Genomic DNA, 25,224 nt, shown 5'->3' with positions numbered 1-25,224 from the left:
TAGGCATTATGGTTTGCAATAGAGGTACTGAAAGTTTATCATGTTTGCCCCTTTACCTACTTTCAGCACTCAGTTCTTGTCCAAAGTGATTATTTCCAACTATCAAGACCCTAAACATTAAAGGCAGAACAAACAGCAACTACAGTTGTGGCCTTCACAATGGATAATGTAAAAAGTCTGAATGGTTACAGCCACACTTACATTTTATTCTAAGAAAAAATTCCAATTACATATTTTCAATACCTTACACATATATCTATCTATACTTAGGATATCTGATTAACCAATGAACCAAAACTAGTATATTAATTTAAGGGTACATATTTAAGGGAATATACTAAAATATATGTGTGATAGTTGCATGGTTACAACCCTATCTGATCTTTTTTCTTGGTTTGTTTTGGGTCATATCCAGCAGTGCAAAAGATCTACTCTTGGATTGGTGCTTGGGTGGTCAAATACTGCCAGGGAACAAACCCAGGCTCCAACATGTAAACCAAGTACTCTTCCACTGAACAACATCTCTAGGCCCCTATATGATCTTTTTTAATTTCGGGGGGATTTTTTGTTATACCCAGTGGTAGTCTAAGTGACTCTAGGCTAGATATTCACTCCTAATAAGGGTCACTCCTAGAAGTGCTTGGAGTACCAGAAGTTATGCTGAGGATCAAACCATGGTCCACTGTACAAAGAAAGCATTTTAATCCCTGTACTATCTCTTGGCCCTAAAAGTCATACATATATATATATATACATATATATATAAATTACAGAATGGTTATTGTTCATTAGACATTCTTTCAAAGACCAGCATTTTCTTCAACAATTAAACAAACAGTACTTTCGAAATGTCATCATTTGAAACAAGCAAATGCTATTTGTGAAAATATATTTCCATTAATGTATGTGCATTGTGTTCCTTACCACAAACTTTATCTTTAGTGACAAGCAGAGGAGACTTTTATTAATACAATAATATTATGATTGTATTGGCATTCTTACCTTGTGCTGGTATCTAGTGTCAAATGCATGCTTTATCAAGAGATTCTTGATGACTGAGATAGCTGTATATCTGATCTCATAACTATCTTGAAGAGCAATGGAAGTTTCCCTCAGAAGTAGACCAACCAAGAAGTGATGTTTGCAATACTCATCTGATAAACTGTATTCAAGGTTTGAATCTGCAGTACAATGAAATTAAGGCCCACTTAGAAAATATTCAAACATTAATTTAGAATGAAAAGTCAGCATTAATTAGTAATATATGATCATGCCATCAGGTGCTAAAGTATTAATAGAGCTGAACAATTCATTTATCATCTAGAATGAGCATGCAACCATCTACAAGAAAGGACCACTCGGGGATAGCAGAGAGCTTTAATGACAATTTTCATTTGCAACATTGTCTAGATTGTTTTCCCCTAGATAATTTTTAACTCCTAGAAATCTAAAGATGCCACTTAACAATCAAAGATCTATATATTTGACAATGGCCTAACACATTTCTTTCTACAGAGATTTAGCTGTAATTATATAGTTGAATTACTTATCTCTTTATATTTGTCAAGTAAGTAAAGGAAGAAAAAACAGCTGAATCCTTCTAATAGTATTAACTATGAACTACTTAGCAAATATTACCTACTGACCAGAATACAAGGGGATATAAGAATAGGAAAAACAGTTTCATTTTATGCCAATTTAGCATCGCATAAATACATACAGTGCATTTCATACAATTACCGCTCCAAACTATGCCTTTCATTCCCTTTTAAATCCCTAGTCCTGTTTAAACCCTGGCAGTCAATATCCTGGTTGGGATACTACTCAGATGGGATTGTAATCAAGTTTAGTAATTTCCAAAGTACATTTCTACTCTCTAATCCTCTTGCCTACCTTTTCACTTGGGCAAGAAACCTGAAGAACAAGTTTGCTACTTCTATGGTCTCTTTAGCGCTTAACAGAAGTATTCAGCTGGGACTTAAATACTATGAGTAGTCATATTTAGTCCTAAAGTCCTGATGAGCTGCCTACCCCTTTCCCCAACTTCCTCACTGTTTTTGAAAGGAGGGTAAGCATTTGAGATACATAAATGCAAACATTACATAAATACATAATACAGAGGGGGAGGTAATGTGGGTAGGGGTGCTTGAATTTTTAAATGCTCCCTCATTTTTACCAGCTCTAATTCTATCACTGAAACCACTGCCCACTACCTACACCCCCTAGAAGTCAACACAGTGAAGTTTCTTTCTGCCAGGAGACAAGCTTCCTTGTGGATCCTTATCACTTTCTATGTAGAAGGGATGGTCCTGACTAAACCTTCGAGGCTTCACTGGGTGACAAACGTGGGAGAAATGACGTACATTTGGAGAACAGAGTCCTCCTCCTTCTCCCCTCTCCCACCCCCCTCCCACCACTGGGGCTGGCTTGAGCAGAAACTTGTTTTCTGCAGGCAGGGTTTGGAAGTTGGCTCCTCAAGCAATGCTCAGATTTATTTTCCAAACAAACACACCGGCTCCTAGGTTTTCTGGGTCCATTAACCACAGTCCCCTTTGGGTTAGGGAAGAAGTGCAAAGCAAACAAAGCCCCCATCCCTCTGAGCAATTCATCAAATCAATCGTTTTCAAAGCAAACTTCTTGAGAGTGAACCGAGTTAAACCTACCTACTGAAGTCAAACGGTCCACCGCAAATGAAAAAAAATCTAATTAATATATGAAAAGAAAAGGGACAAATAAAAAACATAGTAACATAAGAATAGTGCTACACAGCAAAGCATTCAATAAAACTTGCATTGGAGATAACTTAAGTTTATGGACTTAATTGCATGCATACATTACTCTATCTTACTCTGCCCTTACATTTCTCTTGTGATGGTCTATTTGTTCAGGTAGAAAATATACATTTGTGTCTTTCTTACTTTAGTCTCATCACAATACAAACACTACTATAAAGAGCAACTTGAAAACAGTCTGGTATCTGTATTTAAGCAGTAATCTATTAAATGAGAAATTTCTCCTAACTACAAATATTACCAAGGATAAGATACTCTGCAGGAAATGTAGAAAACCATTGTCTCTACGCAAAGAATAACGTCTGACCAGAGCTTTAAGTTGCCTAATGAACTAGAAAACATCTTGCTACACTAGCACTAGCTCAAATTCTAAGAAAAAGAAAACAAACACAGACCTTGAACTCGCTGAAGTTTAGGTTTGGCAAAGGCCATTGGCAAGTTCAGAGGAATATAATGTTCATGGTTGCAAATGGTTTGCAGAAATTCAAACTTGTATTCCGCCAGAACCTAAATGCAAAGAAATAACACATCCATTCATATTTTGTAGGCAGTAATTTTGTGAATAATGAAATACACAACCTTCATGTTCATGCTGGAAGGGTTGGGAGCCAGAAGTGCCGAAGCTCTGAAGCCTTAGCTTGAGATGGGGGTCTGTGTACAGAAAAAACTTAAAACACGGAAGACCCCAGATTGCTACCCATAAAAATAACTGCTTGCAAGGGTTGGTGGTTGTTGATAGACACTTGGGAAACTTGATTGTAAAATATTCCCTAAATATAATCAAGTTGTAATTCCTCTGACTATTCATAAAAACTGATTTATCTCCAAACACTTGCTTGTCTTTTATTGTTTATCTGCTTTGGGGCCATACCCAGTGCTGCTCAGGAATTACTCCTGGCTCTGTGCTCAGGAATCACTCCTTGTGGTGCTCAGGGAACCATATGGGATGCTATAATTTAACCCAGGTTAGCGGCGTGCAAGTCAAGTGCCCTGCCCGCTGTACTATGAGTCCGGCCTCCTTGCTTGTCTTTTTGAGACTGGGATTCTTACCAGCCACCAATCCATGGTAGCTAATGACTTACGTAATCTCTACATCTAAGGGGTATTGAAAAAAAGAAATATTCTTCATCTGTGGCTCCATCTTCACTGCTGGAGAGAGGGAGGGGTACACTGTGACTCTTCGCAAAATGGAGGAAGCTGCCAAGAAGCCTGCAGATGGGTCACCATGGACCCCCTTTGCTGTCTCCTTCCCTTACTGATCCAGTTGAGCATCTATCCTGGGCTGCTGTAATTAACATTATCCCTGAGCAGGATGTTAAGTGCTGGAGTCATTCTTGTTAACATGTGGGTACTCTGGAGGACTCCCCAAATAATAGCCAAATTCTTTCTACTTTCTCAGCATACTTAGATGAACACAGCAGTTCCAAATCTTCCCATGAGAAAGTAATGTTATCCTAGAACTTACAGGGGCAAGGAACCTTATTTCTTCAAGAGCCATTTGGATATTGGGGGAGGGAGGAAGAGTGTTGGGTGGTATGCAACAGTGTGCAGGAAATATTCTTGGCTTTGTGCTCAGCAGTGACTCCTGGCAGAACTTGGTGAACCAGAGATTCAAACTGTGGGGACAAGGGGGCAACTGCATGCACGGCAAGGACCTAAACCCCTGTATTATCTCCCTGGCCACCAATCTGCATAAATGTAACATCATTCTTGGGTACTACAATAAAGGCAGGTAGGCAGCAGCAACCAATGAGAAGCATTCATGTCTGCCTCCTCATGCACCAGAGTCAGACCCCAGGATTTTTCAGGCCTTAACCAGTCTGTGGGTCAGATAGTCCCACCCCTGCTACAGGAATACTTTGAGAACTTACCTTAGGATCTTTGGGACTGAATCCCGATATGTAGTCATTTATCAGATTAAAAACAAATCCTCTATCCATTAGTGTCAAACAGCGCTATAGAAACCGAATCAAAAAGCAATTAGTTACCTAGTGCCAAAAGTCTATCAAGTTAAAATATTTTTTAAAAATTTGTTCAACAATCAGGGGATGACATTGTCACTTTTACAGATAGAAGAATAATAGCCTTCAGAGGCTGGAGCAATAGTACAGTGGGTAGGGTGCTTGCCCTGCACACATCCAACCTGGGTTCTATCCTTAACATCCCATATGATACCCTGAGCAGCACCAGGAATAATTCCTAAGTGCAAAGCCAGGAATAACCCCTAACCGTTACCAGATGGGGTTCAAACAAAAAACCAAATAATAATAATAAGAATGGCCTTCAGACCCTTAGGTTATTTTGTTTGTTTTGGATCACAGCTAGCAGTGTTCAGGGCTTACTCCTGAGTCTGTGCTCATGGATCATTTATGGAAGTGATTTGGGGACATCTGTGATGACGTGAACTGAAGAGATCATTCACATGCAAGGAAAACCCATCGTACTACCTTTCTGGTCCCAATTTGGGTGATCTTGAAGCAAAAGATAAAGAACAAGAGACTTATTGCTGTAACTCAAACTCAACTGCGTGACTTTAATTTTCTTTGGGTGGGCACCAAAAGCGCTCAGGGGCTATTCCTACTCCTAGAGGTACTCCAAGAACCATGTAGTGCCAGGAATTGAACCAGTGTCAGCTGCATGCAAAGCAAGTGTTTTAACCTCTGTACTATCTCCACTCCTCAGCTGTATAATTTTCCAAAAATATATATACATATATAAGCATTAATAGATATATGCATACTCATATTCATATATATAAATTCATATATATATTCATATAAATATATAAAATATAGCCAGTTGCACTGCTTCATTTCAGTCAACTATTTTCAAATCTCAAAGTATAGTTTCTGAGTGTGCCTTGCCCCTGTAAACATTTCAGAAAAAAATGAAAGAATTTCTGGTGTGTTCTATGAAATCCTGTTCTATAAAAACTTTCTTCCTCCATAATAGGCCTAATAACTCTACTTCTATAGTTAGAGTCTTCATTAAAAATTTTTAGGGTTTTGTGGACTTGAGAGAATGTACAGTGGACAGGAAGCTTTCCTTGCACACGGTTGACCCAAGTTCAATCCCCAACATATAGTGCCCGCAAGCCCTGCCAAGAGTGATCCCTGTGCTCAGAGTCTGGAATAAGTCCTGAGCACAACCAGGTGTGGCCCCAAAAGAACAACAAAAAAATTAAATATAAATGTTCAGGGTTTGGGGGCTGGGGATGTGGCTCAGTGGGAAGGTATATGCCTTGCAGAGACAGGATCTGGGTTGGAACTCTAGCACCAAACACAAATATCTTAAGTCTTTAAAGCTGGGCAGGTAGCCTAAGAGGTTGCAGTTAGTATCTTGCATGTTCAGGGCTCTGAGTTGGATCCCCTGCACTGCAAATTCCCACAAGCATCACTGGGGTAGCCCTGCAGGTCCACGGAATGCTGGAACTGCACAACATGGCACTGGTGGCCCTGCTGGCATCCTGAGCATTGCTTGTGAGTTCCACACACATCCCAAAAAAAGCTTTGGGATTTTTCCCAAATGATTTCCTTCAGTTGTGGTACACAGAGAAAAAACTAAAGTGAATAAAACGAACCCAAAATCAAGGCTCTAAGAACAAAATTTAGGCAAAGATAGTGGAATAATCAGGGAAAAGGGATCAAATAGATAATGCAGGATGGAACAGAGCTTTGAGGTGTTGAACATAAAGTCATGTATACAGAGGCTGACTTGTAATGCTCTATGTACAACTGAAACTACCAGCTACTTCAATTAATAAACTTTACCAAAAAAAAAATTTTGGTGCTGGTGCCCACTCGAGCAAATTGATGAGCAATGGGATGACAGTGATATAGTGATACAGTGATTCCTTAGGTGATCCAAGACCTTCCATTGTCTGGCACCGGATAGCCTTTCCAGCTCCACTCCCACACATTCTGAACCCTGTACAATGATGTGTTCATCTCTAAACTACTCCTGAGTCATATTTTTCCCTTTACTCATGGATGTTTTACTTAAAATACCCTTAGCCTTGTCTTGATGAACTTCATTTCCTTAGGCTATGTACAGATGCATGTATGTATGCATATATGTATGTATGAATTCATTCATTTATTTCCATCTCTTCCCTCTCTTCACTATTGTTAATGTTGTGATGACTGAGATGGGGTAGGAGGGGATCAAACACTTGTACTGGGATTCTGCTATGATAACACATGTGGGGGTAGTGTCATATTTCTAATGGCCTCATGTTGAATTCAAATCTACCAAGGAAGCTATCCCCAGGCTCAGTGATTCTTCTAGACTCTGTTCATACTGCCTGGTCACTTCCTTTCCTGTTTCCTGTATTTTGTTTTTACGCTAACAACACTCACACTTTCTCTGGTGTGTGCATTTGAATGTGAAAATATTTCTATCCTCTCAGTTCTGTGAAGCTTCACATTAGAATATAAATGTTTTTGCAGTCAATTAGTACTGCTATTCAATCAGTTCTGTTTCAGTCCTCTTAAACTTCAAACATAAATTCCAGAGGTAGCTGCAATTTTACACTGCTGGCATTCTTTTTGCTTTAAAATGAGGTGTGGAGGTTTTAACACATTAAAAGTTCTAAGACTTTTTAAAAAATGTTACAACTGTAATTAAGTTTTAAAACACAGTTGTAAAGTATAAATATAGTTGCTACAAGCAAGAGAGGCCTTGTATCAGAAAATTATTCTCTTGAAACTTAAAAATTAGTTGGCTGTATTTCATTTTCAAATAAAGAGTATATTAGACATTAAAACTGGTTGGATAGAGCAGAAGACTTACTTATTGTAGACTAAGAAGTTATAATAGTGTTAAAATTTATGGTATTGATATACAAATTTACTACACACCCCTGCTTCAAAGTGCCCACAACCTCTAATTTGATCTGTCTTTCTGTCCTCTGATACTCCCATTGTTTATAATTGATCTGCATTCCAATATCAAGGGTTTGTCATTGTTTAGTTCTGTCTATGATCTTATTTTGATTCCACAGATTAGTGAAATTATCCAGCATTTGTTCTTCTCCCTATGCCTTATTTCATTTAACATGATAACTTCTAACTCCATTCATGTTGCAGCAAACTGCATGATTTCATCTTTTCTTATAGCAGCACAGTATTTATTATGTACATATGCCAGCTGTTCTTACTCCATTCATCTGTATTTGGATATTTTCGGTTTTTTCCATATCCTGGCTATTATACTAAGCACTGAAATGAACTGAAGTTTGAACAAGGGTTGTACTATATGATTGATAAGTAATGAGGCACCAAGAGAGGAGGAGGGATGGTTTTTACCAAGTATATTACAAGATCATGACTGTCACCTATAACCACACAAGTACTTTTGCTGCCTACTTTACAGAATGGTTGCATTGTAGTACTGTACCTTCCTTATATAACTTACATACTGATAGAAACAAAGTGGAAGTCTAGGGTTGTGGCTTGCTGGGTAAAGCACATGCCTTGCATGTTCAAGGCCTGGCTTTAACCCATGGCACCATACTTCCCCCATACAAGTGTCCCAAGTATGACCCTCTCACAACAACAGTGACAAAATAAAATGCAATATAATGGTTTTGGGGTTTGGGGACTCACTTTGCTTTGCTCATGGCTTACTGTTGACTCTGCACTCCTGGTAGGGTTCAGGGTACCATATGGGGGGGAAGGGATAGAACCTAGGTCAGCCATGTGCAAGGCAAGTACTTTACCCACTGTACTATCTCTCTAGCCCCATAAAAATATTTAAACCAAAATATCACAATAATGTGTTTCTTTTCTAAACACAGGGGTTTCTGGTATGTCTCCAACAAAATAATCTTTTTGGATAAACTTAACACTTTTCACTTACACATGTTGTCAAGACAATTCACAAATATATTGCTTTCATTTAAGAGCTGTAGACTCTAAGACCAACAGGAGTCAGAGAGTGCATCTAAATGTATAAGGTCTGAGGATAGATTAAGGTGTGGTGAGGACTGTGGTAACCTAGAAGGAACATGGCCATCTAAAGACATTAGAATTAATATAATTGAAATGACATCATGCAAAACAAGCCAAACATACATGCTACAGGTGTGAAACATCTGATTTAATTTAATTAATAAGGCACTTTATGGGTAGAGGGGCTTCAAACTTGACTAACTTCACTCCACTGATGGACTCCTCCAGCATCTTTATAGAGACCTACAGGAATTGCAAGGAGTTAAATAATTTTTCCTTTGATTTTTTTAATACTGCATTGGTTGGAAAAAAGTTCCTTACCTCATCCCAGTTGCTTTTAACTTACCTTAAGAAAGCTAGCCAAACTGTAATTGACATTTCTGGACTCTTCAGGAATCTCTCCAAAACGAATAGTCACATGGGGAATGATTGCCAGGAGCAATGAATGCAATACATGATGATATGCCTCAGGAAATCTCTGGCCTCTGGGAAGCTTAAATTAAATAGGCATGTTTTTTAAAAAGCAGGTACAATGTGTATAAGTCCATTGCCATTGTTTTTTTCCCATTTGAGGGGGTCACACCTGGTAGTATTTAGGGGTTACTCCTATCTCTGCACTTAGAGGTCACTCCGAGCAGTGCTCTGGACATCATATATGGTGATGGAGACCAAACCATTATCAGCGCCCTGGAAGACCAGCACTTTAACCACTATTCTATCTTTCCCATCAGCTATCTTCCCTTTTAAACAGATTTTATATTCAAGGCCATTTTAATGGGAATCTAACTTTTCTCGCAAATTAATTTGTGCTGTTGGAACATTATAGAAGCTATCTGGGTCTCTAGTAATAGAACTGAGTAATATCATGAATAAGAGTGGGTCATTCTGGGGTTGGGGATGTAGCTCTGTAGCAGAGCACTCTTTCTTGCATATGTGAGATCCTGGAATCCATCTCCATCTTGAGAACAAGAGAAAAAGAGTGGGTCATTGGGTCATTCTGAACCAACTTTAGACTCATGTTCCTGAAATTCAGACATATCTTTGTTTTTATTCCCTTTTTCTTGGACAAACAAAGCATACATGCATTTATGCATCTCGATTTCAATCAGATGATCAGTAAAACTTTTGGTAAAAATGATAAATATAAGGTGAGCATTTTTTTACTTTACAAGACTTGTCTCTACAATCCCCATAACTAAAAAGAATTCTCTGTACTCTTAAAGCAGTTTTAAAGCGCACCTAAATGAATACACCATGTTTCAGGAATACATCTATTACATAAAGTATTTTAACTTTGCCACCTGCCTGAGGCCTTCCTAAGAGCAAGGCACTTTTGGTTTGGTATTTATTCCCCAAAAGGAGTGTTTTGACATACAAATTTTTAGGGGTATACCTCAAAAAATCAGCCCACTAAGAATATTTTAATCACTCTGGTGGTGACCCACAATTCTTCCTAAGAATATACTTCACTATTCTCTTTTTCTACAAAAACCTCTTCTTGCAATAATAATGAGGACAGGATGAATATTTAGAATACATGAATTCACTGTCTTCTAACATGCTAGTCTGTTGCCATTCAAACAATTTTTGTTTATTTTTTAAATTAAATCAACATGGGAAACTCAGTTACAAAGTTGTTCATGACTGGGTTGAACATGCACTGATCATACAATGTCCCAACATCCATTCTTTAACCAGTGTACATTTCACCAGTGTACCTTTCCCACCACCAATGTTCCCAGTTACCCTCTTGTCTCCCGCATGGCAAACCTGCCACCCTCTCTCCCTCTCACCCTCTGTCCCTCTCCCCCATTCTTTGGGCACTATGGTTTGTAACAAAGGTATTGAAAGGTTATCATGCATATCCCTTTACCTACTTTCAGCACTCAGTTCTTGTCCAGAGTGGTCATTTCCAACTACCATTGTCATAGTTGGTAGTCAAACTGTAAAACTGTACTCATTTGTAGAATATAAAGTAACATAATAGGAGACTAACACCTAAGGACAGTTGAAATAAGGGTCAGGAGTACTGCCCCACGGCTTCAAATTCGATCTCATATGCTGGAGGAAAAAGTAGTTGGGATGGAGAGAGGAGCACTAAGTAAATGATGATTGGAGGGATCACTCAGGATAGTAGATGCATGCTGAAAGTAGACTCTAGACCAAACATGATGTCCACTTCATACCTGTATTTCAAACCGTAACACCCAAAAGGCCAGAGAGAGTAAGAGAGAATGTGCCTGCCACAGAGGCAGGGGGTGGGAAGGGGTGGGGTGGGGGAGGAATACTGTAACATTGGTGGTAGAAAATGGGCACTGATGGAGGGATGGGTACTTGAACATTGTTTGACTGAAACACAATCATGAAAGTTTGTTAGTATGTAAATGTATCTTGTAGTGATTCATTAAAATAAAAAAATAAAGTATGTGCTCTATTACTAAGTTATATCTCCCACCCATTTTGCTACTTTTAAAAGCAGAATATAACAGGAATTATATGCCATGACTATCTGAATGATTAATCTTCCTTCTTAACTATTCTTTTTGATTTGTGGTCAAACTAAGGGGTGGTTGAGGGACCATGTGGTATCAGAGATCAAACCTCGGGCTCCCCCATGCAAAGCATGTTTTCCAGCCTAAAGGCTCCCTTAGCAAAACATGCACCCCAGTCTTTTAAGCCATCTCCCCAGCCCCAGGATCAGATAGTAGTTTTGATTCTACTTACCTTAATTTTATTCTCTTCCAACAAGTATGTGGCCATAGACTTTGCAATAGTTTCAAAGAAAAACCATGAGTACTAAAAGAGATAAATAAAAAATCAATCCTTAATGGGGACCCCAATCTTTGAAGCTTAGCATAGGGTAACAAATGTATATGAATGCTATCGCTTACATTTTTCAGTGATAGCAACTCACCATCAAAAGTGCTAAAACAACTTTCAAAATGTCTTGGCACAAAGGTCATGCCAAAACTGAGAGGCCGCTAAGTGTGGTCACTCGACCTCACACTTCTTCATCCTCAGCAATGGAAAACAAATTACCTAATGCTTCCTTTTCAGCAGGTCTGACTTTAGGGGAGAGACTCTCCAAACAATAATAGTGAGTTTTGTTGAAATATTGTATGCAATCAAAGTGAAAGTAAAGTGAAATTTATTAGTTACACAGGCGGGGGGGGCTTAGGGTGGGGGGGCTAGGGGCGTGGGGGTGTTTGGGGTGTGAGGGGGCGGGGTGGAGCTATACTGGGATTCTTGGTGGTGGAATATGAGCACTGGTGAAGGGATGGGTATTCGAGCATTGTATAACTGAGATTTAAACCTGAAAACTTTGTAACTTTGTAACTTTCCACAATAAAAAAAAAAAAAAAAAAAAAACAAAGGTCATGCCATATGCCCAAATCCTCAGAACTGACAGGTTGCTGAAAAGGACGTTTGGTGGGAATGTGAATCTCAGGGAGCAGTGGTAGTTTAGCCCTGATATTTGCTCAACTGCCCACATGAGATGATAAGAGCATTTTTTTATCATATTACTGCTTTAAAATTCTCTCTGGACAATGAATGTCACTGCTGCCTGAATCTGGTATAGGATGTCGCACCCAGCCACTGAAGCATTATGGGGTGGATACAGGATGCAAATCCAGGTGTCCCTGATGCAAATTCTTTATTACATATTCCACTGAGGACAGGAGATGGGAAGGGAGGCTAAGGACAGTGGAAGACTGTTCTATGGAGAACTGAAGGAAAGGGCACATGGAGCTAGAGCTGACATGGGAGGGCCTCAAACAGCATGTGTCTGGCTACTTTGGGGTCCTGCTGGGTGGGTCCTGCATATCCTTACCTTTAGGAGTTTGTTGATTGCTAAGAAGTCTGCTGACTGTTTCAATATTGCTATCATGGTAGTAGCCAGGGTTTCATGGATCAGCGCCGCCTGAGGAGGGCTTGGTTTTTCAGGATGGAAGCTATACTACAAACCAATCAGAAGTAAAAAGTGAAGTCAGACAAAATCCTCCCATGAAATCCACTCTCCAGAAAGAAGTTACATTTCACAAACCTTTAAGAAGGATCTTAAATAATTATCCAAGCCTTCTTCGTGGCACTTTGACACAATATGCAGAAGAACCCTGAAACAATATTCACAGAAGACAGCATGTCAGGCTAGCAAGGATTATTATGCTTTGATTATCCAACAGGCTCATCATTATGGTCTGTCTCCAACACTGCCTGAATTAAAAACTGAGGGTGGCATAAGAGGGCCTGGGTGTTTGGGTCTAACAAAGATTTCGGTATCTAACATGTTCAGGGCCTCATAAAAAGAATCTCCCATTTCAAAAGCAGGACATTTTCTGGAAGAAACCCAGATATTTTATTTCCCTTCTGAATCTCTAGATACATCTAAAATATGGCCATTAGCTACAACATAGTAAAAGATCTGGGATAAAGGCTGATATTGAAATCCCCTTTAGTGAGAATAAAAGAAAAAATAATCAAAGAGCAAATGAAAAGCATGTGAACAGATAGGGAAAAGGGAAGGCAGAGACAAGACAGGTCTAATGAAGGAATTCAGACTGGAAGGAAATGTAAATTTCATGACAGGTTTTCAAGTAGAGAGATGGTAGTGGTTTCCTAACTTCAGCTCACTAGAGAGCTGGCTGCTGGACCCTTCTCCCAGATCTTTTAGGTCTGGGTTGAAGTTCCACAACCAGCAGTTTCTTTTTGGCAGTGTCAGATTTCAAACCCGGGACAAGTGCTGTTAGGCTAAGTCACAACCTGAACCTCAGTCAGTGATTAGCATTTCAGAGGGCTTTGAGGCCATGCCCACAAGTGCTTAAGGGAAACTCTTGACTGGTGCTCAGGGGTCACTCCGGGCAGTGCAGTGCTGGGGTGGGGGCAGCTACAGTGCTGGGGGGAGAATAAGGGTCATCTGCATGCAAGGTAAGCACCCAGTACCGTTGCACTATCTCCCACGCCCCACTGATTAGTATTTTTGATGAGCACTATGGCGGTATTAATGCTGCTGGTCTGGGATCCACCATGTGAGAACTACTAGATTCTAATAATACTTTGTAACTGTTACTCTCCCCAAAAACAGAGACAGCAAATGTGTAGTGCATGTCCCTTGATCCCTGATAGGGAAAGATTTCCACACCAACAGAAGCAGTATAGTCAGAAACTACCAGCATGGAGTTCACACAATTTTCTGACGTCTGCTGCTTTAATTTCCAAATTCAGGCCTCTTTGTCAGCTACTCTACTATCTATCTATTCTTGCTTTCCTATCAGAGTAAGACTCAGTCAAAACAGCTTACTGCATGGGAAATCATCACTAACAGTACTGGGGGCACCGGAAACAGCACAGTGGGAAAGGTGCTTACTTTGCACACAGTTGACCCAGTTTCAATCCCCAGCACTTTTTGTGTCCTCCAAGACCCACCAGGAGTGATCTCTGAGGCAAAGCCAGGAGTAAGGCCTAAGCACTGCCAGGTGTGGTCCCCAAACAAAAAACCAGTACTGAAATTCAGAGAACCTCAATAAGTTTTAAAAAAGCACTTTTTTTTAAAAAAAAAAACCTGATGCTCAGGGCCATAACTCTATTTATTTATATTAAAATCAACTACAAATATATTTCAGTGCCAGGGCCAAAAGCTGAAGAACAGTTCAGCTCAATGGCTGGAGCTCATGCTTTGCATGTGGGAAGCCCAGGTTCAAGGTCCAGAACTACATAGTTCACCAGCACCGAGCTGGGTGTTGGAGCTGAGGATTTCTGGGTGTGCTCACGAAACAAAAATGGAAAGAGACTGGATTTCTCATTTGCACCAGCCACATTCCAGTACTTCATAGCTAAAGACGGCTAAGGGATACCATATCGGTTGGCACAAGTATAGAACATGCACATCACTGCAGACTCCGTTGGACAGCACTGCTCTAGGACAATAGTTGTCAAACTACACTGCTTTACAAATACCCAAGAAACTTTAAAATCATCAGGCTGAGTTCCACCCTTGGGGATTTGGATTTAACCTCTATGAATTGTGGTCTTGGAAAAGACATTTCGGGAAGCTTCAGGCCATACCTAGTCATGCTGAGGGCTTACTCATGATGGTGCTCAGGGACCATAAATGGTGCAGGGGACAGAACTAGAATTATCCACGTGCAAACAAGCACTCTACCCACTATAATATGTCTCTGGCCCTTAGAAGAGCCATTTTCAAAGCTACCCAGGTAATTCTGACATGTAGCAGCTTCTCAGAATCTCTTGTGGAGGAAAAGATGTTAAGCTTATCCTATGGCTTCTCATGCCATCTAGCATTGGGGATACAAGTCTCCAGAGAATCATGAAACTAGAGAAAACTGATATTAGATTTTTGATGACTGGATTTCCATTTGGAAGAGAAATTTCTATTTCAAATGAAGAAATGCACAGGGAAACAAAAAGTTGCTTCTTTATAGTATAACACCGAAACTCACATGGTGCAGTTGATAGGAACATCATCTTCATGGGTCATATTTGTGAGAACTCGGAAGAGTTGCATAAGAATTACAGGAAGAAACTGTATCATGACTTGGATCTCCATGGCATGCAAACACTAAAATAAGTCAATATTAGTTATGAAAACAAACAGAAATATGATATAATTTGCAAAGGTGAAACAACCAAAAAATCAAATAATGAGAAAAATCACCACTAGAATTATCTGCTCACTTAAAGGTGAGTTGCATGGAAAAGGGGCCTTGCTTAAGAACTTCATTTGCATCTCTGAGCACCCTACTAGTTTCATATTAAATACTGTGTTGAAGCTAACAAAGCTTCTGGCATAAAGACAACTGACTTTTGGCAGACCAATGGTTAACTGGTATTTTGAAGTCTGAGACTGGCCTTTTAGGCTCCAGCTCAGAGAAAGGTCTGCAGGGGAATAGGGACCATCAATCTAACTGGCCAGAGTTAAGTGGAGGTCAATAAAGCATGCTTCTCTATATGATCAGCCTTATACCAGCATGGTCTATACAACAAAAATGGTTCTACATTCTAACATCCTCAATAAGACATTTCTTCAAAGTTCTAACACCCCATCTCTAGTTAGGTAAAAGAAGTAATATGCTCCTCTATAGATACAGGAACGATATACATAGAAAAATTTCTTTCTATTTACTTTCCTCATCTCTGCTTTCATCTCCATTCACTTACTCATCGAATCAATGAGCCTACCAAAATAAGAAACAGCACCACTGAGTACCTTCGCCATGAATTGAATATTTAACGTTATGGGACACAGATAAAACAAGACTTGAAAGTTTAGGATCTTAGTACTTACCTTTCAGAGATTCCCTTTTCCTCACCCTAACACCCCGTGGTGCCAGGGCTTGATCCCAAGGTCACAACAAGTTAGGTGTGTTGAGCCTGACCACTGAGCCACATACCCAGCACAACTGCCCTTATTTGAGCTCCATTTTTTCATCCTTACGTTCACCATCTCTTTTAAGGACTCCTCTCTACTTGAAATATGGCGACAGCAGCCCCTTACAGTTCTGACCATGTCTCTTTAATCAGCTACAGAAGAGACTGAGCTCAAGGAATGCAATGTTGGTCTATCCTGCAGGTGTCTTCACCCTTCAGTTATGTTCTCTTCTGTCCATACCTTTACTCCCTCTCGGAATGCTCTAATCTATAGCCAAAATGCTTCGACACATTTCTACTAGGCCTCTGTACAGTTTCTCTTTCTCCCAACTTGCCCAGGTTTCATTTCCAAATTTATCTTCCACCAGTACTGGTCACACATCAGGCCATTGCCTCCCCAGATCTTGTGAGTGCCTGCCCATTATCCAAGGCTTCTCAGCCAGGGGTCACTTTGCCACAGAGTACATTTGTCCATGTCTAGAGACATCTGGGTTGTTGGTGCTGCTGACATCTAGTTGGTTGAGGCCAGGAATGCTGCAAATATCCTCTGTGGAAAGGTTAGGCCCTAACAACGAAGAAAGTTCTTGCCCATCAAATGCCAATAGGGCTGAGATTAAGAAACTATAACCTAGGATGTTAAATCCAAGTGGTTTAAGACTCTAACTACATTTTTAGCTGTAACACTCACCCTTCTTCACAAACTTAAAGGAAAAGTCTTCACTGCTCCTTGACTATATCGCATACATTCAGGCCATTGTTCATAGTTTAGGCAAATCCATTCCTGCTTTCACATCAAGTTCAAAAGTCAACTTAAATGAAGCTAGTAATTCAGCCATTCAACAAAGGTACATGGAATGAACTTTCCAGTGCCAAGGACATCAACAAAAGACCAAAAGAAATCAAACTATCACTCCTGTCACACAGCACTCTCCTGTCTGGAAGAGGCAAGAGAATACAATCACTGCAATACAAATGGCAACTAGTATGCATGGGATCCGCCATATGCACAAACCAAGAAGCAACTGAGTCTGCAAGTGAGCATGGCCTGGCAGCTCAGGGTTCAGAGGAGAAAGGTGAAAGAAATGTGGGGAGCAAAGGCATTCCCCATGCCAGTAGAGCTTCTCATTTCTTCTAAAACACAGCAGCAAGAATCTTCCTCTGGAAAGGCAAATTAGATCATGCCATTTCCCTCTACCTCATTACAAAAACAAACATGCCAGTAGGAGCACAAAGCTGTCAAGGGCTTTCCAGGCCTGGTGTATTCTGCTGCTTACGGCAATCCCCCACCCCACTCCACCATGCATGCTTTGTTTCCTTCCAGGCGTTCCAGCATGTCAGCCTGAGGTGCTGATACCTGCTACTCTTTTAGCTAAAAGCCTTGGAGTCGGGGTGAAAGCCGTGCTGCCCTGGGCATCTGTGTCCAGGGCATGCTGGCTCTTTTTAATGGAGAGAAATGAAGAGGCAGAAGTTCTCAAGAGAAGGATGTTTCTTGCCTAATCACTCATCTCCCTAAAAACCGGAAATCCTGGTGGTCTGGCAAGTGCGACACAGTTACACAGCCTTCTCCCTCTGCACTAGGCCGTGTGAGATCAGTTTTGAATGCATCCTTAGGGAAATCCTGCTAAACTCCCATTTCTTTCCCTGGCCAAGCTTGTTGCTCTATTCCCCCCTCCTAAATGGGCCACACCCCTTGTGAACTCACTGGCATGAGCAGGTGAGAGGTTCCCTTATTCTGTGGATCTGCCTCCATGACCATCTTCCTTCCTCTCATCTGTTTGTTTATGACTTAAAATGCCACCTCCTCAGACATGTCCTCCACAACAGATCTAGAATGTACTCCTGGTCATGCTAATCCTCTTAGCCTGTTCCATGTGCCTAGCAGTACTCTTCTCTACCAAATGCTATTTAGTCATAATGTCCCTACCCCAAGCACAACAAGCATGTTGGTTGAAGCTTTTTCCATTCTATTCCCAGTACCAAGCATCATCTCTGACTCATAATAGGTGTTTAATAAAAATTTGGTGACTGGTGAAATAAATGAATGAACAAGGAACTAAGAGATAAGATACAGATGGAAGCCCTAATTGTTAGGTTCACTAGACTTTTGTTACTTTGAACCTGCACCCTGCACTTGACATTTAATCCAGCTTGGCTCTGGGATATCTCTGTAATATTGACTATTGGTTTGATTTACATGTGTTCTATATCTCAAACTGGTTATAAGATCCTAGCTGAGAAATGACCCTCCATTATTATTCTCTGCAAACCCAACTCTCTAGGAAAGTAGTATATGCAGAATGAGAGCTCAACAAGAAGGCATGAAACAAATTGGCAAACTGACATCATTTACAAGGTTAAAGGTGTACAGATGGCAGGTTTTGGTAGAAAGAACATGGGATTAGAGGTTGAGAGACATGTCCCAGGCTCAGCTGAGCTCTGCTACTAACAACTGAATGGTCTCAGACCAGTGAGCTCTCCTGGGGTTTCAGTTTCCTCAACTATGAAGAAAAATCTCTAGAATCCTTTTCAGCACAAAAGTGTGGCCATTGCTGTAACTAGATGACGTTTCACTTCCTGCCACTAGATGGCGAGCAGAGGTCGCGAAAATATCAGCATCCACCCCTTTAAAGACACAAATGCGTACTTCCTCCCACTCCCTCTTTTAGGATGCCAGCACATGGAAGTGTTCTGTCCCACTGAAGTCTGTTAAAGCATAGCTGCCCACTGGAAGAAGTGGCCTAGGACGTTATCAAACAAAGCATTCATGTACACAGCTGGAGTTCTACACCCAACGGAAGGATAACGTTATCCAGAGGAAGATTTGAAAGGTCGAGGCTTATTTTACTGTTTAATGATCATTCGTATGAACATATAGTCACCATGTATGACAATCTCGCTGCTTCTGCCTTTCCAACAGCATACTGGCAGTATGACAGGCTGAATGCTACTAACCAATGTCATCACAAATCAGCCCCCTGTCCAAAGTCCTGCAAGGTTTCCCATCTGGCCCAGAATCTAGTCCAAATCCACGGCATGGCTCACCAGGCCCGCCCCAGCCGGTACCAGAGCTCCCTTTTTCCCCACATGATGTCCTTCAGCTCCACAAAGCAGCCACATTGGCGTCCCTGCTTCTTCTTGAACAAACAAGTCTCAGTTCCTCAGGGTCTTTGGACTTGTTACCCCAGCACTCCTCATGAGGCCACATAGCAAGTACCCTCATTCGCAGTCAAATGTCACTTTGCCAGCAGGTTCGCCTCTGTCCACTTGCATCTAAAAATAACTCCCTTAAGCACTGCTGACTCCCTTCTGTCATGTTTTGATTTTCCTTAGAGCACTTAACACCACCTGCCACAATTCATATGCCATGATGTCACGTCTCCTAGGCAAATGTGTTCAGTGTCCAACTGTCTCCACAAGAAAGTCATCTTCTTGACAACAGGGACAGTGTATGCTTCACTGTGGTCCTAGTGCTTAGAAGGTTTGCTGGCCCTTAGGAAGCACTCAAAGAGTAAGCATGAATGAATGACTCTGTCTCACTGCAACCACCCTACAAGATGCCCTGCATGACAAAGAAACAAAGGCTGGGAGAGGTTAAGAAATGTGACCAAGGTCACTCACAGAGCTAGCATCACCCTCAACTAAGGTTAAGGCATGCATATCAATCCTAACACTTAGGAAATACTTGCAATCTTGGGGTTTTGAGACACTTGAGCAAATATGGTGCTTCTTACGACACGCCTTGGCCCCATACAGAAACTAGATTTGGTTCTCTCTTTCTCTGACCCTTTTGAGTCTGAGCCATGAACACAGACATTATTTCATTAACTTATTCCAAACAGCCATGACTTCATTTCTCCTTGTCCGTTTCCCCCCACCCCAACCGAGTCCCCACCTTTACTGGCCACTTAGCAGGAAGAAAATAAAAAACCTGAAAAATCCAGGTGTGAAAGTGAAATCTCGGTTTCCATGTGGTTTTCCGAGCCGCACCACTGAACTCCAACCTGAACATTTTCTGGCTAATATAGCAACTTAACTCTCTGCTTGGAAACAGCCATTTGCTATAAAGGAACTGAACGAAAAAATGTTCTCTCGAGGATGCGGAGCCTAAAAGTCAGTTTGCCCCCACCCCCTTCCCCACCCCATCAAAATGTGGCAACGGAAATACATGAAAAACAAACCTTTGGCAGAGTGCAGCTGTTCATTTACCTTTAAATATTTAATGAGCTCCCCCGGAACTTCCTTTGAGCCTGACTGAATCAGCTGGCAATGATGGAAGAATTTGTGCACGTGTAGATCCTGGAAAGCAGATGGGCACGGTCATGTGAAATTTGATTCATTCCTTCAAATGCTGGCTCTCTCCCTTTCCCTCCTCCCACAGCTTGCAAACCTATTTATCGTAGCATTCTATTGCCCAGCCCCGGTAGCTGCAGCTCCCGGTGTTGGCATGTACCAGAAGCCTCCTCAAAACCCAGCAGCGAAAAAAAAAAAAGGTAAGGAAGACAGCAAAGTGAGGTAAATTCAGCACCTAGCTAAACACAGTGGGGAAATCACAATTCATGCCCAACCTGCCAAACATTCATGTAATTCCTGTTCAGACTTCTAGAGTACCTGAGGGGGGGGTGACTTCTATATATTAATAAAACAAGCAGAAAGGGCAGTCTGAGGTGACAGGTGAAGAAAAGGGGAGAAGCAGAGAGGCACCAGAACCAGTGGATTTGTTGGTGGTGGTAGTGGGATTTTTTTGTTCTGTTTGGGCTGTTAGGGATCAAACCTGAGTAAGCCATACCCGCTATAATTTCTTGTGCCAGAGCCAGTGGTGCTTTTTTGGGGGGGGGTGGGGGCGCGTTGACAATTGTTCTAGGAACTGGTTCTGGTCAATAGAAACATCCTGTCAATCCCAGAAAAACTTAGGCCTGTTTAACACACGGACTGCTTGCATCATACCAATAGCAGTTAACAGAGCCTCACTGAGCAAGCCTGGTTTTTCATCTAAAAAATGGTGATACTAGCCTGCCCATTCCTTTCAGAATCCTGGGGTGTTGGACTCAATGAACAGAAATAAAATGACTGTCATTTGAAAACGAGTGGAAGATGCGAACTATTATTGTGAGCGATGTCATGACTGAAACAAGATGGTCCATTTTCATATGTTCAAGCATTGACACTGACACAATTCAGATGGCATAACTTACTTGAGTATAAATGGTAGACTCCAAGTGGCTTTTAATCTTCAACAAAGGTTTTGCACCATCTACCCACTTAATATCCACATTAGGTTGCTGTGAACAGAGAAGAAAGGCCTAAGTTTTTTCTAAACTAAGCAAGGGCTAGATAAGCAACATTTGCAACGTTTCTGCATTGCAATACTTGCTTTCAAGAAGAAAATGTTACTCTCACAAAGGGAACCACTGAAGAAGAGAACCTGTCTTTATTGTTTTTAAATTTTTTATCGAATCACTGTGAGATAGACCCTTACAAAGCTGTTCATGATTGGATTTCAGTCATACAGTATTCCAACGGGCTGGAGCGACAGTACAGCGGTTGGGCGTTTGCCTTTCACGTGGCTGACCCGAGTTCGATTCCTCTGCCCCTCTCGGAGAGCCCGGCAAGCTACCCGCACGGCAGAGCCTGGCAAGCTACCCGTGCGTATTGGATAGGCCAAAAACAGTAACAATAAGTCTCTCAATGAGAGATGTTACTGGTGCCCGCTCGAACAAACCAATGAGCAATGGGATGACAGTGACAGTGACAGTATTCCAACACCCATCCCTCCACCAGTGTACATTTCCCAACACCAGTGAAGAGAACCTGTCTTCAGACTGAGCATATCTCAATAGTTTAGAAATTCTCATTCCTTGTGGACTGATACTTTCAGAAATTATAATAAAAATGGGGTTGGGGAGATGGATCAAAGGGCTGGAAGCACAGGCTTTGCATTGCAGAAGCCCTAAATTACATCTCTTGCACTGCAAATACTGGCCCCCCTCCAGTAATGCTGGGAGAAACTCCGGAGCACTGAACTGGAAGCAGATCTGGAACACTATTGGCTGTAATCTTCTACCCCCCCCACTCCCCTCCCAAAATAAGCACCCTATACACATAAAAATAAAAACATATCAATGTGGGGCCAGAGAGACAGTAGAGGAGGTAAAGCACTTTGCTTTGCATGCACTTAACCCCCGGTTTATTCACCAACACCACATGATCCCCCAAGCACAACTAAGTGCAACCCCACAGCCCAGAGTCTGGAGTAGCCCACAAGCACTGCTTGGTGTCACCCAACCACCAAAAAAAAATAAACAGATGAATGATCTTTTAAATGGTGCACAAAACTCAAGCTCTAGTTTCTGTTTTATAACTGGGGGCAGGGTTTGTGCAAGGGACAAGGGTAGCCAAGCCCCAGTTTTTGAAACTGTTATTAGAATCAGTATACATGAGGTTACTTCATTAAACTGTTTTTAAAAGGTTCTTCAGAGCCAGGGAGATAGCTCAAAGGGCTCGTGTACATGCTTGGCTTGGGAGACCCCCCACCCCGTTCGATTCCTGCCACCTCATGGGCCCCAAAGCACCCAATTGGGAGTGGTCCCTAAACACCAACAGGTGTGGCCCACAAAACAAAAACCAAAAAAAAAAAGAAAAGAAAAGAGGCCTCAGTTCCCACAAACCAAAGGAACCGGCCTTCAAAAATCCATCATGATGACTTCAGCAAATTCAAGTCTCTTCCTACCCTTCTTGATTCAGCATCATTCAGATTCAAGTAGCCCGGTGGGAGATTGGCTGACACTGGCAGTTGTTGCTCAAACGTGATGATTCGGCCATCCTTCAGCAAAGGGACCCAGGCAAACCCGACTGCCAAGACAAGAATCCACCAAGAGAAATGAGTGCACACGTACCATTAGCTACATCAATGTCTTCCTGCTGGAGGAACTGTGTATGAGGGGTTCAGTGTTAGACATCTGAGTACTGGGAATGAGTTTGGCTCGTCTCCTAAGCCCAGCCTGGCAACTAACGGGCGACATCCTTTAGTTTCTTGACTACCCAAATGGAAATAACAACACACAGTCTTCCATCCAACAGAGTTATTCTTTTTTTTTCATTTATTTTTTAATTAATTTATTTTTAATTAGTGAATCACCGTGAGGGTACAGTTACAGATTTATACATTTTTGTGCTCATGTTTCCCTCATAAAAAGTTCGAGAACCCATCCCTTCACCAGTGCCCATTCTCCACCACAAATAAACCCAGCATCCCTCCCAACCGTCCAATCCCATCTCCCCCCACCCCACCCTGCCACTGTGGCAGGGCATTCCCTTTTGTTCTCTCTCTCTAATTAGGTGTTGTGGTTTGCAATAAAGGTGTTGAGTGGCCATTGTGTTCAGTCTCTAGTCTACATTCAGCCCGCATCACCCTTCCCCCGCGTGGCCTCCAACCACATTTGACTTGATGGTCCCTTCTCTATGTGAGTTGCCCTCTCCCCAGCATGTGAGGCCAGCTTCCAAGTCATGGAGTCAACCTCCTGGTACTTATTTCTACAATTCTTGGGTGTTAGTCTCCTACTCTGTTATTCTGTATTCCACAGATGAGTTCAATCTTTCTATGTCTGTCTCTCTCTTTCTAACAGAGTTATTCTTGAAGACCAAGATAAGATGATCATTGAAATCACACTTTGGGAGGGGAAAGGTTTGGGTCACACCTGGCAGTGCAAGATGACTATTTCCATGCTCTGCTCAAGAGTGTCCACTGATGGTGCTCAGAGGACCATATGCAGTGTCAGGGATCAAACTGGAGTCAGCTGAAGTACAGCCTTGCCTCCTGTACTACAGCCCTTATACAATCACTTTAAGACCTTACAAGTGCACCAGTACCATTATTGTCACTTAGGAGAGCAATGCTTTGATGCTTGTTATGAAAGAAGTTCATCCTTATACTACTAGTGTCAAGTCTCCTGTCTTTACCTTACACAGTGACCATCATATTCCAATTTCCTTGTGGCAATCTGAGGTGTTATGGGAAGACAGAAAATCAAGGAGGTCACAAGACAAGATTACATTCCCTGTTTGTCCAAAGCAGTAAACCATGGAGTGGGTCAGTTGTCCTAATTGCAGAAAGAAGAGGTGTAGACAGAAAAGGCAGCCAGGGCCTTTTGTTTACAACTGAAACCCACTGAGACATTTCCCTCAATCTTGGTATTTCTTGAAACTTCTCCCCTGAAGAGTCTTTTGGCTTTCTTTTAGCAAGCTCATCATATTCTCGGTAAAGAAGCCAGAGCCATCTGTGTTGCTCAAGTGGAGTGGTGTCAGTATTTCCATGAGAGATATTATTCTGGGTTCAAGTGTTTTATAACTAAGCTATAAAAAAGAGATTGCTCTGGACTGAGTTTTGGCACTGAGAGAGGGCAGCTGGCTGGAAAGCACCTTTTAAAGTTGCTGCTTTCTAATGTATTAAAATTCTCTTGTGTGTGAGTGAGGGAGATGGTATATGTGTATGCACATATGTATACTGCAAATCCCAAAATCAACAATCTGATTACAATGTTCTTATTTGTATTTAATTTGGCAAATGCTGTAATTCTTGTTTGTTTGGGTGCTGGGGATCATATCCAGGGTCTCACACATGGTAAGCATGTGTTCTACCATCGAGTTGCCTCCCCGTTGAATTTTTTTCCTTTCATTTCCTTTTTTAAAAATGTTTTGTATATTATTGACATAATATGCTTTACATACTATCAATCCCATGCTTTTGGTGTACAAGACTACTGCACAATATCTGCCACCAAAGTGTCAATATCTTTTATCACCTTCTCTAGGTTCCTTTCAATCCACCCCATCTCCATTACTGTCCCTTGTTAACCAGAGTTTTGCTGTCAGAGATTTGTTTCCATTGGACCCTTTGCTTTGTTTCTCTATATCCCACATATCAGATGATTCGGTATTTGTCCTTTTTCATCTTACTTCACTCAACATAACTTTCTCTAGTTCTATCCACATTGTTGTAAAAGGCAGGATTTCACCTTTTCTTGTAGCTATGTCTATACAGTGAAATACTCTCTATATGTGCATGTCTACTACAATTTATTTACATACACACCACAACC

At 41.3% G+C, this 25,224-nt stretch overlaps 1 protein-coding gene across 2 annotated transcripts in view; it reads right to left on the bottom strand.

The window, feature by feature from the left end:
- DOCK11 (dedicator of cytokinesis 11) overlaps window positions 1-25,224 on the bottom strand; it is a 265,037-nt gene that overhangs the window by 106,296 nt on the left and 133,517 nt on the right. Inside the window, exons 21-32 of one of the 2 annotated variants that reach the window (XM_055120824.1) lie at window positions 22,857-22,978; window positions 21,322-21,408; window positions 20,336-20,425; window positions 15,202-15,320; window positions 12,789-12,858; window positions 12,576-12,701; window positions 11,468-11,539; window positions 9,090-9,236; window positions 4,664-4,747; window positions 3,188-3,299; window positions 2,664-2,702; window positions 1,003-1,181 (exon numbers count right to left, since the gene is read on the bottom strand). In XM_055120824.1, coding sequence (XP_054976799.1) covers window positions 1,003-1,181; window positions 2,664-2,702; window positions 3,188-3,299; window positions 4,664-4,747; window positions 9,090-9,236; window positions 11,468-11,539; window positions 12,576-12,701; window positions 12,789-12,858; window positions 15,202-15,320; window positions 20,336-20,425; window positions 21,322-21,408; window positions 22,857-22,978 — 1,247 coding nt within the window. The remainder of the gene's footprint in view (window positions 1-1,002; window positions 1,182-2,663; window positions 2,703-3,187; window positions 3,300-4,663; window positions 4,748-9,089; window positions 9,237-11,467; window positions 11,540-12,575; window positions 12,702-12,788; window positions 12,859-15,201; window positions 15,321-20,335; window positions 20,426-21,321; window positions 21,409-22,856; window positions 22,979-25,224) is intronic. The other variant, XM_055120825.1, reaches the window with a different exon arrangement.

This window comes from Sorex araneus, chromosome X, assembly GCF_027595985.1.
Source record: "Sorex araneus isolate mSorAra2 chromosome X, mSorAra2.pri, whole genome shotgun sequence".
Lineage (NCBI taxonomy): Eukaryota > Metazoa > Chordata > Mammalia > Eulipotyphla > Soricidae > Sorex > Sorex araneus.
This window is presented reverse-complemented; position numbering and strand designations above follow the sequence as displayed.